Consider the following 14,253-nt stretch of genomic DNA (forward strand, 5'->3'; position numbering starts at 1 on the left):
GTAAAAGCAGTATCTATATCTATTCTTTATTTTTAATATTTTATTGCCAATAATTGCTGTATGTATACTACAAATATGGCCATATTTATCTTGGTGTATTAAATAATTAAATAACAATGTAAATTTAGTAGTCAATTAAAGGTATAGAAAAATGCAGTAAAATATTTTATGGATAGATCAGGAATAAGTTTATTAAAGAAATTCCAGTTCCTAGTCAAAACTTAAAATTGGAAAAAATTTTAAATTATTAAATTAGAATGCCAGTTATAAATAGACTTGGGAACATTTAGATTTTCTTCCTGGCACAAGTTCTGATCCCTTTCCTTTCACTACTGAAGAAGGAAACATTTATCACAAAGCACAATAACAAAATGGACTAGAATATCCAGCTGTAGTGAGAATGTAAGCAACTTGTTTCTCTAGGAGCTGCATAAATGTATTTCTGTGAAATAGAGCTCTGTACTTGCAAGTTGATTCCTAGCTCTGTTCAAATTAATACATTTTTACTGGGCATTTTCTGTAACATATCACATTATGCACTGAGAAGAATGAATAAAGTAAACAAACTCCTTTTCCCCCCAAAACATATAAACTAGAGCTCCACTTTCCAACACAGTAGCCACTAGACACATTAATTCAAATGAAAAGATATTAAAAATTTAATTCCTCAATCGCACTAGCTCTAATTAAGTTCTTAATAGCTACATGCAGTTTGTGGCTAGGAGCTATCGTGGGGAAGAGCACAGATATATAATCCCTTTCACCTCAGAAATTTCTATTGGAGAACAGTGGATTTCAGGAAGGAGAGTATATCTGATTTTTGTACAATATGACAATGTATAGCAACAACGTCTGCATGGTACAATGACCTAGAAAAGAAAAAGTGATAAATTTTATCACTTTGTAGACTGCCTAGGAACAATAATGATCAGTTGAATTTTAAAGAATAAATAGTTATTTCCAGATAATCAAAGGGAAGAGAACAACCTAGGCAGAAGAATCAGTAGGATCAAATATAACGCTTACAATCATCAAGCTTTCCATCTGTGTCACAAACTTTTTTAAGCACTTTGTCTTCTCATTTTTTTTTTTTTTTACAATAAGCTCTTTAAAGTATATAAAATTATCACCTACATTGTACAGGTAAGAAACATAGTCAGATACATTAAGCAACTACCCTTAACTTAGTTAATGGTATAGCTAGGCAAAAAATGCAATCTGATTTTACAGCCCATAATCTATAGTGTACATCGAGATCATAAATTCAGTGTTTCTGAAGCATACAGTGGGAAGGAGGAAATTATGGGACATTAGGAATAACGAGACAGACAAAAGCTGAATTTTGAAGTGTCTTATGTATTTCAAAGAAGTGTCGTTTTTGAAGTTTAATCAAGATAGGATAAGTGAAGAATTCAATTTAGGATATACAATCATTTCTTAAAGAGATCAATTTGTGATAGTGTGAATAATGCAAGAAGAGGAAGAGGATGGGTTAGAAACTACTTAGCCAGATACTGTATTAATTCAGGTCAGAAACAATGAGGTTTTTAACTAAGAAGTGACAATAGCCTGGCTGGTGTGGCTCAGTGGATTGAACATCATCCCATGGATTGAGTGGTCCCAGTTCAATTCCTGGTCAGGGCACATGGGTTCGATCCCCAGCGGGGGACATGCAGGAGGCAGCCAATTAATGTATCTCTCGCACACGATGTTTTGTCTCTCCCTAAAAAAAATCAATAAAAACTTATATATTTTTAAAAAGGAGTGTCAATAAAGATACATGACTTGTTTGGAGACATAATTTGTGTAGATGTGGCATATTCGGTGAAGGCTTGATGGCATCAGCATAACTACATCTAGATTTATTGCTTTTGAGGTTGGTGTTGCTATCATTCATTTAATGAAATAGAGGCCAGATGGAGGGATAAATTCAATGTTTATTCTGATTTGGACCTATACATAGACTATAGAAGTAGAAATATCTGCTTCCCTAGTTTAGACAAACTGACTGAATTTGAAAGAAATATTCTGGACAATCTGCTTGAAGATGATAGTAAAATCATCAGACTCTAGCAGTTTTATTTTGGTGAAGATATAGAGTAAGTAGAGAAGAGGACCTAGTACATTAGTGACAATAACATTTAAGAAAGATGCAGTCAAAGAATCAGGGAGTAAAGAAGACAGAGTTAGCCCTGGCCTGTTTGGCTCAGCGGTTAGAGCGTCGGCCTGTGGTCCGAGAGACCCAGGTTCGGTTCCCGCTAAGGGCATGTACCTCGGTTGCAGTTTGTCCCCAGCCTGGTTGTTCGTGCGGGTGGCAGTCACTCGATGTGTCCCTTTCACATCGATGTTTCTCTCTCTCTCTTCCTCTCTCTTCCTCTCGCTCCCTCCCACTCTATCTGTACAAAAAATGGAAAAATGTCCTCAGGTGAGGATGAAAAAAAAAAAAAGAAGAAGACAGAGTTAGGAGGTGGACTAGGAAAGAGAATTATCTCAGAATCCAGGCTAACATACTAAGAGGGAGAAGCCCAATAAACTCAAATGGAATTAAAATAAGGACTTATGAATACTTCATAAAAATGACAATTAGGAAATCATAATTGATGTTTATAAGGGCAATTTCTGTGACACACCAATGGAAATGGTTGAAGAGTAATGGAAAGTGGAAGAATAGAGCAAATTGGTGTTTACTATTCCTAAAAAGACTCAGAGAAAAGGAAGGAGAGATGGAGCAGAACCAGGAATTTATTTTATTTTATTTTTTTAGTAATAGAAGTAATACTTGCTCATTTTAGAAAATGTAAACTGCTCAGCAATATTCAAAATGAAGGTGCAATGTAACTTTAAATCTCACTATTGAGAGTAAATGTATTTGAATATTGATATATGTTCTTCCATTGTAGAAACATTATCTATTTTGTCATAGTTGAGATAAAGTTATTAATGAAATTTTATATATTGGTTTTTCAGTTAACATTAGTTATTTTCTTTTATTAAAATTTTTCATATACATATAACTTGTAATGGAGGTAAAATATTACAACTGAAAGGTGAATAATCCCATAATTTCACAATCTATTTGATTATGTTTTATTTTAAAGTATTTTATTCTAGCTTGTATTTCAACATTTTAAATAAGATGAATATGTCTCTTTGTGCATGCATTTTCATATTTAAATTATTTTATTTTTATGCCCCTTTATTTTAAAATTGTTATTATAAAAATTCTCAAAAATGTGTTTAAATGATTAGTAATTATTTTATCACCTTACTGTGCATAATTGCCAAAATTATTTTTATACATTATCTATAACATAATTTTACAAGTAATAATGAGAAATATTCATTTCTCAAAACATCACCTTATTAGGTAATATTACCTTGAAATTGTTTGCTAATTTACAAAGATACAAAACAGCTCATTATTGTTTTAATTTTTTACATCAGTGAGCTTAAATTCAATATATATATTTAATAGATACTTGAATTGTGTCTTTTGTGGACTGTCTGTTCATAATCTCTTCACATTTATATATATTGGGCAGCTTTTTTTTCTTAACAATCTATAGATCTTTACATTTTATGATATTCAATTATCTATCATATTTATTATAAATTTTTTCAAATTTTCTGTTTGCTTAATTTTATTTATGGTTTAATATTTTTGAAAGTTTTAATTTTTATATAGCCAAATAACTGGTCACTTCTTCTCTTATTGAATAGAGAATGGGCAGGTAAGAAGGATAAAAGGGATGCAAGCATAATTATAACCTGCAAGAAAAGAACAGGTGAATACAATGGTAATGTTATAAGGAAACACAAGATGACTTAAGTACAAGGGTGGAGCCGAGAACTCAAAAGCAATGTGATCAGTGATATGGTTAAAGGAGTTCTGTTCTTCAAAGACAGGCAAAAAGGTCAATAATTTAGTTACAGATATAGGTGACAGAATTCAAAAGTGGGGTTTAAATATTGATTGATATTGAACTCACATGACATTAGGTAGAAAGAAGAAAAAAGCAGTGGTTTAGATTATAGACAATTTCATCATTAACTGGAATTATTCCCTCATATGATATGTGCTAAAAATAAGATCCTTGAGCATTTAATTAAAAATAAGCAAAAAATATATATATATATATTCTCCTATAGCAGCAGTTGAATTAAAAATTCACCTGTGGTGACAGAGCCATGAAATTTCACATATTTATTTTTACTTATCAATTGCCATTTTATTTATTTAGGTATTGCATTCTGGAATCATAACATTTTGTGTTCATTATCTCTTTATTAAGAAATGCAGGTCTATTTATTTTATTATAAAGAGGAAAAAGTAGAGAAAATAAAGAAAAAAATTAATTTAAATCCATGAGAGCCATAACTTTAAATATGCATTTTATCCCCAGGTAGGCAAAATACTAGTTAGGTTAAAAATATTATGTTCTAAATTCAAATGGATCATTGATTGAAATATTTCAAAATGTTTATGGCTTATGACCACAATATTAAAGTTCTATTTATACTCAGATTAATATATTTATAATATAACCGCTTTAAGTATCCATCTTGTGAGAAAGCAAAATTTAAAAGAAAAGTGGAAATTATAATATTACTGATCTCCTTTGCTTTCTGCTAAAGGAGAGAAGGAATATTTGCACAGAAATTGTGACAGTTCTGCTACTACATATAATTTAGAGCAGCAATTTTCAGCCTTTTTCATGGCACACATCAGCTAATTACTACAATTCTGTGACACACCAAAAAATATATTTTTTATCTATGTAAAAAATATAGGTATAATTTTGATTGATTTACAAAATAATGATAATAATAATAATAACCTACCCTTTTTGCTCCAATGTGACTTTTTAAAAAATCAGGTGCCTATACTTCTATATAAGGATTACTGGTACCAAGAACTAACCAAACAGACACAACCTTATTGTGTGTTGTGACCAATAGATGCAACTCTATATTTATAGTTCAAGACAGAACATTCATACTGGATGCTATTGTTGTGATGGCAGTTGTCATTTTTTATTTGACAATCTAATGGAAAAGAGGTCAGTGCCTGTGGGAGACTACATGGCATCCATTTAGCTAAAATCTGCTCTGCCATCTCCTGCCCCAAGGCAGGATATCTCTGTATACAACTTTCTGCATTCCTTTAAGTAACCATTTACTGAGCCAGTTATGCTCTGTTTGTCTTTTGTTCCACCCCGATATTTACATGATATTTACTTGAAATTGCTTGGGGTGGTTACCACAAACATATCGCTTGGCAACAAATGTTCTTGTTTTTCTGCTTCTTGCCCTATATATACTGTGGATCTCCCCAGAATAAATGAGACTTGATCAGAGCCCTGTATTGTCTCCATTTCTCTGTCTCTTGTCCTTCCTCATCCTCACTCCCCCTCTAGAGTCCTCCTTGCTCAACCTGCGGGACGGGTCAAGTGCCCCTAACTAAATAGGTTTTGCATGTTTTAAAAATGCTTATGGCACACCAGTGTGCCCCAGCACACCTGTTGAAAACTGCAGATTTAGACGATCAATCACATTTCCCAGAAGTATTTATTTTTAAAATGATCAAATAGTTGGACAGATATAAAACACTAAACATTTAAAATAGTATATTCTTACTTCATTTGTTTAACGATAGTACTTTTTCCAGATTCTCCAGCTCCTGCAAAAGAAAGATGTGTTACCAACTGATATACATCAAATTCATGTACATATTAAAACCCATGACATCACTTTCTCATGAGTAAATCTTTAACAGAACGCTATCCTTCATAAAGAAGCACAATAATTTTTCTGTTAAGTCTTAAAAGGTATTAGGTGTCTACTTTCCAGGAGAGCAGAAGAAAATAAAACCCATTTATATTGATGATAGATCCAGATGTAGGTTGGCTTCAAGGTAGAGTGTATATTCTAAAGCAAGAATTACACACCATTAGAAAAAAATTCCTATTATCATATTTGAACATATTTTGGAAAGATTGTATCTCCTGGATTTGTATCCCAAGGAAATGGTCCAAACTTTATAGTCTCTAGATCACTCTCATTCTCCCAGAATGTCTCTGCATATATTCTATTAGATTAAATAACAACAAAAACCATGTACAAAAACTAAGCAATAACTTTTTATTTACAGAATTATTATAAGTCCATTCTGGTTGAAGAAGGGGTTCTTGTCTTCATCATCATATTTATGTTGCTACACAGGCATTTTCTCTTCTGTTTAAACAAAGGAAAGTTGATAATAACAGTAAGCAGACATAAAGAGCCTACAGAGAAGTTGTAAAAAGTAGGACTCAAGAGGATTCATATACGGATGTTTAAAATTATTAATAATATGAGGATGGATGACACTTGAAAAGAGACTGCAACTGAGTATTACTCGAGAATGAAAATGATGAGAGGATTTGATAAAAATTATTACAATATGTAGGGTATAAATCCAAACATTTAGGTTTTTACCTATCTGTGAGTCCTAGACATGTGAGGGATCGGGTGGGAAGGAGCAAATTCAGGCAATTTTTCAAGTTTGAAAGTTCTGGTTTTATAGACAGGAGAAAAGCAGCGAGTCAACAAGAGTTGGTAAAGTCAGAAAATACAAATTTGTTTACAAAAATTTTCGATAGAATCACCAATAAATCTATGAAATACTGAAAACTCGGCATTTTATAATTGATGTAAAATCATGTTTTAGAATGTGTCCTTTGTTACAACTAACATTTATCAATAAAAATGTTAAAATATATTGTTAAATATATTTTTAAACAATAAAATATATTGTTAAAATATATGTTAAAATATATTGACCAAGGGCCTGATCTAGAATGTCAATGAGTAAATTGTTAGTCTTCTCATACTAATTACTGTATCATTTAGAGAAGCAAAAGCCTGATATATTACTGACAGTTCCAGAAATTGGGTCAGAGGACATTTTTAAAGTCTCAGTTTGCCTGTTAATTTTGGACAAATTTCAAAATAGCACAACAAAGGCAATTTTAGAAAAAAAATCTAAAAATCAGAAAAACTAATAAACATAGTAATATCTCTTGCCAACATGGCACTCAATTGCTTTATTTTACCAAGTCTAGTATGATTTTTAAAAATATATATTTTTAGTAATTTTTAGAGAGAGAGGAAGGGAGAGAGAGAGAGAAATAAAAACATCAATGTGAATACTAGACATGGATTGGCCGACTCCATGCCTCCCACCAGGAACTGAGCCCACAACCAGGGCATGTGCCTTGACCAGAAATCAAACTGGTAACTTTTTGATTCACGAGATGGTCCCCAACCGAGTCACACCAGCCATGGCAAGTCTGTACAATTTTATGTAAGCAAAACTAATATGACTTTTGGAACCCTGAATTTCATTATTTTATTTAAATTATATCAAAATATATATTGAATTAGAGGACTTGATTACCCTACTAACTTTAAATTTTCAAAATATATTGGGGTGTCATTGGTTAATAAAATTATATAGGTTTCAACTATACAATTCTATGATGCATCATCTGTATATCGCATTGTGTGCCTAGACCCGAAGCCAAATCTTTCCTCATTCTCCCCCAATTTATCCTCCTTTTCCTATTCTACTTTTTTCCTTGAACATTTCTTATTCTATAAACTTACATATTATTCACATGTAATTTTTAATGTTCCCGTGTGTCTTCCATCACTTCATGGTAAATTCCACAAATCTTTGTTATTTTTTTGCACTAATATATCTGAAGAGCCTAGAAGAGTATCTAATAGTGGAATCTCAATGATAGAAATGAGGGTTATAAACTCATACTTCAAAAGTAACATTTTATCTTCTGTATTATACACCATTTTTTCACACTGAAAGCTTTCTTCCTGATTAGCATTTTTAAAGCTGTGAGGAATGCTATAACTAGACTTAAACACTGCTTCACAGCAAATTTGTTTTGTCTCGGGCATATCTAGATGTATATAGTTTATGTAGTTATCTGAATCAGCTGCCTGCCTTATATTAATATTAAGGAAATCACAGTGGTGAAGCTATGGGAAACAATACTTCATTGCTTAGTGCTGATACATAGATCCTTCCTCTGGGGCAAACCTCCAGCATACTTGCCTTTAGGGTTTTATGCTAGTGTGGTCTATCTATATCACACAGTGTGCAATTTCACAATAAAGTTCATTAATACAGAATTAACCCCAGCAATTTTTTAACTTAATCATACTTTGTTAACATGATCAAACTGACAGATTTAAACATAACCATCTAATTTAATAGAAGCTGCTAAGTCCAAGACTGAAAAATTTGAGAATAAAATAAAAATCATGTTAAAATATCACCTCACCCATTTTCATAAGATGACTGGCTATATTATTTTGCTTGGCTGAGCATTACTTGTTTGTGGAAGTGGTAAGAGAAAATCAATGAGCTTCACACAATATTCTGGTTTTTGGTTTGAGAATATTTGCTATTTTGCTCCAGGCTGTGCATCACTTTGAAAGAAAAGTTATCAAATAAGATTATAAAGCTGTTCATGGTAGTTTTTATTTTAATCTTTCTAACAACAGATGTGAACATTAGACATTGTAGCATCACCCTAATCAGGTGATATATTTGGAGAATATCTTACTTTTCATATATATAAATATATTTATTTATTTATTTTAGAGAGAGAGGAAGGGAGGTGGAGAGATAGAGACATTGGTGAAAGAGAGCATTGATTGGCTGCCTCCTGCATATCCCACTGGGGATTGGGTCCACAACCTGGCATGTGCCCTGACCGGGAATCCAACCAGTGACCTTTTGGTGCATGGGTGGATGCGCAACCACTAAGCCACACCAGCCAGGCCCAAATATCTCTTTCCAATTTTGCTATATGAAAATTGTAGAGTTATAGATATGTGAGAGGAAAGCCAATGGGACCAATAAAAACTTCAGTACTTGTCCATGCAGTACTTGTATATTTAGTATTGTATTTTGTTCAATGAGAATGAAAATATTGAGGAAAAAATCTTTGGAGAAATTCTGAGAATGAGAAAGAATGTCTCTCTCATTTCTGACTATCAAATACATTTTCTTAAATAATGTTATTATACTTATAATTTCTAAGTAAAATGAGATTAATTTAGATCATTTTTATTTAAATAAATTATCTACCTTGATAAGAAAAAAGTTTTTAAAATGATTTTCCAGAATTTTACTAGTTTATGTGTTCTGGAAAAATTCAGTATCAATTAAGAAACACTATGAGCACATTAAGAAAACTCTAAATAATCACAACCAAATTTTATGATGTTCACTTTCTATGACTGACTAAAAAATTATTATAATTTAGGGGGTGACTTTTTGACTGTGTAAGAGAATTATAGTACATTCAGAATGATCTTCTATACTTCATAAATTTGGTCTATAAATAATACTGATGACATCTGGCAAGTTTCCAAAATTATTTCTGAGGCTAGGTGGTATATTATTAAAAAAGGATTCTTTATAATTTAGCTGGTCATTGATGATGTGTCTCAGGTCAACAGAATAATTAAGCATTTTTAAAATACTTTATCATTTTTTTTGGTGAAACTATATATGAAACATTAATATGTCTTTTGGAAGACTTTTTTCAAAAGGTATCCGAATTATACCTTGTTTTTTTGCAGTAATTTCTGTCTTCTATGTGAAGGTTCAGGATAGTCAGCTACAGCACTAATAGGACAAAATTCCTGAAGAAAAGCCAATTTCTCCAAAACCTCATTTATTATTTGGAGCTTCATTGCAAAGCTATTTCAGAAATAAATTGTTGAGTCCCATTCTCATAATGATTCTAGGTCTTAGTTCACAATAACCATCTCATTTTTGTAAGATCAGATCATACAAAATACCAAATATAGATATCAAAACAGAATGTTCCCATAGGCTGGGGGCATCCTGAAATAATTTCTTTCTTCCAAACTGTAGTTGTCACTAAAATTATTTTGGGGTCAAGGGGTACCAAGGGACTTTCAGCAAAATATGCATGTATATTTTTGAAGTAGATAATGTTTCAATTACTGAATATTTAAGTGTATATTTAATTTATACTTTAATACTCATACATTTTTTTATTCTTAGTAGGAATCAATTAGAAATTTTATACCACATTTTTATTTGCAAACATGAAAAGCAGTTTTAAAGCTTCATGATAGCTATACCTATAATTGAACCACAACTGAACACATTTAAGGCTTGATTGTTCATTTGCTATAACTTGTTAAAAAAGGGAAAATGAGAATAAACACATTGACTTATTATTATTATTATGCATAAAATATTTTGTAGGCAGTCTTATAAATCACATAATGGTACTTAGAAAAAAACCTTAGAAATCAGCCAGCTGTGCATATCTCTTAATTCCAGTATGAGAGAAATGAGTCCAGTGGAGATTATGATACTCATCCAAAATCCTAGATCTACTTTAAGACAAAGAAATGATGTCACCTGACTGCCACATTGCTGTTATATTGTTGTTTTCTTTTTTTTCTTTATCAATTTTAGAGAGAGAGGAAGGGAGAGAGACATTGATGAGAGAGAACATCAATTGGCCGCCTCTTGCATGCTCCCCACTGGGGGTTGGGCCCACAACCTGGGCATGTGCCTTGACCAGGAATCAAACCGGTGACCTCTTGGTGTATGGGTCGATGCTCAAACAGTGAGCCACACAGGCTGAGCAATGTTGTTTTCTTTTTAGTATGTATTATTAATGTCAAATCAAAATGATTACAACACATGAATTATTTAAATTTACTTATTTTAAATTAATATGAAAGCACTGTACTTTCACAGACATATTGGTATGCCGTGTCTGCTCATCGTCTGTTTGCAGGCTGTTGGCACTTAGGTAGTCTTTTTTGAATCAACTTAATTTTCTCCCACTCGTGATTTCTCTTTCTTGTGAAGCAATGACAAAATTATCTATATCTGCCACATGACAACCTTTCAAATATTCTAGACTGAGGGTAGAAAAGCGAGTAGAAAAATACTCATGTTTTTGAATTAGGTAAATATAGCTTGTACTCATTTCTGACATTGATTGGATGTCTTGATCATATTGAATCTGAAAGTCAGTATCCTTTTCATAAAATTGGATTATTCATATCTGCCTCTTAGGGTTTAGAAAGGTTAAATTAGAGATATAAAATGCTTAGAACATGCTTTAACATATAGTGAGCTTCTCAATATTTCCCTATATTTGAAGAGAGTTTTCAAGTATAAAATATTTCATTGCTTTAATCCTTTATTGTAGAACATGACTTATATACCCCTTACCCTCTGAAACACAGTCCATGCAAAAGACAAAGTCCTATAGAAACACTGATACTGAAATTTTGCTGTAGATATCAGGAGATTTATCAACAGCACTGATAATCTATTGTAATAAGACAGGGATAAAACCTAGGTCTGTCTGCCTTGCTCATGATACTTGTATTTAAATAGAATACTTTTCTTCTTTTTTCAGTCCTCACCTGAGAATATTTTTTCATTTATCTTGAGATAGAGTGTGAGGGAGAGAAAGAGAGAGAGAGACATTGATGTGAAAGAGACACATCAATTAGTTGCCTCCCACACAACCCCAACCAAGGCTGTGGACCAAACGGCAACCAAGGTATGTGCCCTTGACCAGAATTGAACCCATTACTCTTTGGTTTGAGAGCCAATGTTCTAACTGCTGAGCCAAACCAGCTAGGGTAGAGAACACTTTTTCTTAATAGGGGCCATAATTAATTTGCCTTCTTTGTTTTATTCTTTATAACTTTATCACATTGTTTATCAAACTCTTGTATTGAGTTTGTAGCAGTTACATTTTTCTAATTTCTTTTTCACATCATCTCCTAGCAAACAGATTTTCCCATGTACTACATGGTATAATTGATTTTGAACCCCAATAAAAGATCTATTAAATTTGACTTTGCTCATTTGGGCCAAGTGTTTCTGTTGGTTGAAATCACTTGAAATTTTTACTTTGTCTGTCACTATATTCTTCCAAACACTTACTGAAGTGTGAAATACTGCCTTATTCACCAAATCCCTGAAAAAAAGCATTGCAGAGGATAAGGTCAAGGGCAGGAAACTAGGTAATTCCCATTAGTCATCATAAGTCCTTTTTCACTCACTATCTGTAGTCAACGAAGCTAAATGTTTCTCATTAAGTCTGACAGATACTGAAGGTTTTTGTACATTCTGTTTACTGATTGAGAAAATTGCCTTCTATTCCTACTTTGATAGGAGTTTCTATCAGAAATGGGTGAAAGTTTATCTATTGTGTGTGTGTGTATCCATGTGTGTGCATCTCCTGATATAGTCATGTTGATTTTTCTACTTTAGTTTGAGAATGTGGTAAATAATATTAACTAATTTTCTAATAATATTTCAACCAGGCATTCTTAGTTTAACTTCCACACCACCACTATTTTTAATATATTTTATTATGGAAGGAAAAGGGGTTCTATGCAAAATAACCTCACAGAATGATCTAGTATAAATTCCTAACTGAGTAGGTCATGGTGTGTAGCTACACCCTAGTCATAAAACTTTGTTAAGCAAAAGGTTTCTCTTTGCTTCAAGCAAGCCCTGTCCATTGTTTTTGTATATAATTTTATGTTAATACACATTTGAAATAAGTAACCACCCTCAAGAGGGCACATAATCTTGTTAACTATCCTATAATCCAATCCCCACCTTTCTTTCTCCTACCTCCATGTAACCTTTATTATGTTTCCTCCTTAACCTCAAATGTAGAAAAGAAACTGCAAAACTGTTATTCTCAGGATTTGAGATCTTGCTTCCTGGCAATTGTCATCAGTTTTGGCTCAGATAAACTCCAATATAATGTCCAAATACCTGTATCTGTCTGATGATTAAAGTCAATGTAAATATTTTAGCATAAATATAAGTAGTATTGTGGGTTTTTTCCAATACATCAGTAAGCTATATTGTCAGATATACTTCTATAATGATTAGGATATCTGAATACCTATTTCTGGGATATAGTAATAATAAGTATCCTGACTGTAAAATGCCTCATCAGTCAAATTAATTACATTTTGTTTGTGATAAAGAATGTTGTGGCTCTGTATTATCTTTTCCTTCTAGTGAAGTTTTATTTGAACACTTCCAATGTTATACTCATTTTTAAAATATCTGCTAATGCACCTATAAACTTACTTTTGCCCACCCCTGTGTTTAAAACATTATATAAGCCTTCTTGGATTTTGAAGTATATAACCAAATATGTTATATTTTTTTATCTTACTAGTGTACCTTTTAGGCTAAAAAAGGAAGAAACTAAAATATAGAATTATGTAATTTTTCCCTCACACAGGCCTAATTTAGATAAAAACAGATACTAGAAAGATAGATAGATAGATGATAGATAGATAGATAGATAGATAGATAGATAGATAGATAGATAGATAGATGATAGATGGGTAGATAGTTGTAAAAGTGTTCATTAATTGTGGGAGTAGTCACACATATAACTTTTTGTATGAATTATGCTTCTAAAAAACAATTTTGGTTATTTACATGATTGGCCTACACACTGGATGTCTGGAAGAGGAACAACAGAGGACTGAATATGTCAAATCTATAGCTCTCACTTGAATTATCCCTCCTAATTTCCAAGCCCATGTATATCCATCTATTTAATAGAAATTTTTACTTGGTTATGCTACAAACATCACACATTTGAATATCCCAAATTAGTATTACTCTTTTTATTTCTTTCCCAACCCAAACTTTGTTCTATATTTTACATAGTGATGAATAAAATAATCACTGTACCTAATTCTTCCCTTAATCATTTCACCCACATGCAGTCAGCCACCGAGTTCTGTTGATTTTATTTCCTAATGTCCCTCAGATCTTAATTCCAAACTTGTAATTTCCACCTTAATTCACCACTTCATCAAATATTTGTATAGTGATAACAGTTTCTTAATTAGCCTACCTACCTCAGTCACGATCTTAAAAACCGTGTCTCATAGTATAGCCAGCATGATCTTTGACTAAACAATTTCAGGTATTATTCTCACATTCTTAAGACCTATCAATATCTTCCGATTGACTTAAATATCAAACTTCTTATGGGATGACATGTATGGCTCTTTTCTAGCTCTATTTTCACATGCCAAATGTATGTACATGCTTTAATCTCTATGAACAACTTATAGAAATATTTTATGTTTGGATTCTGTCATTTTTTCATACTTTATGTATTCATGCTT

The 14,253-nt window shown here is 32.2% G+C and overlaps 2 protein-coding genes across 9 annotated transcripts in view; one reads left to right on the forward strand and one right to left on the reverse strand.

Annotated features, from left to right (window-relative positions):
- Positions 1–14,253, reverse strand: part of GNAT3 (G protein subunit alpha transducin 3) — a 52,756-nt gene that overhangs the window by 30,831 nt on the left and 7,672 nt on the right. Inside the window, exon 2 of the mRNA XM_036246813.1 lies at positions 5,638–5,680. Within this exon, the coding sequence (XP_036102706.1) occupies positions 5,638–5,680 (43 nt within the window). The remainder of the gene's footprint in view (positions 1–5,637; positions 5,681–14,253) is intronic.
- Positions 1–14,253, forward strand: part of CD36 (CD36 molecule) — a 214,882-nt gene that overhangs the window by 20,239 nt on the left and 180,390 nt on the right. The window lies entirely within an intron of this gene.

Source organism: Molossus molossus, unplaced genomic scaffold, assembly GCF_014108415.1.
Source record: "Molossus molossus isolate mMolMol1 unplaced genomic scaffold, mMolMol1.p scaffold_m16_p_7, whole genome shotgun sequence".
NCBI classification, from domain to species: Eukaryota; Metazoa; Chordata; class Mammalia; order Chiroptera; family Molossidae; genus Molossus; species Molossus molossus.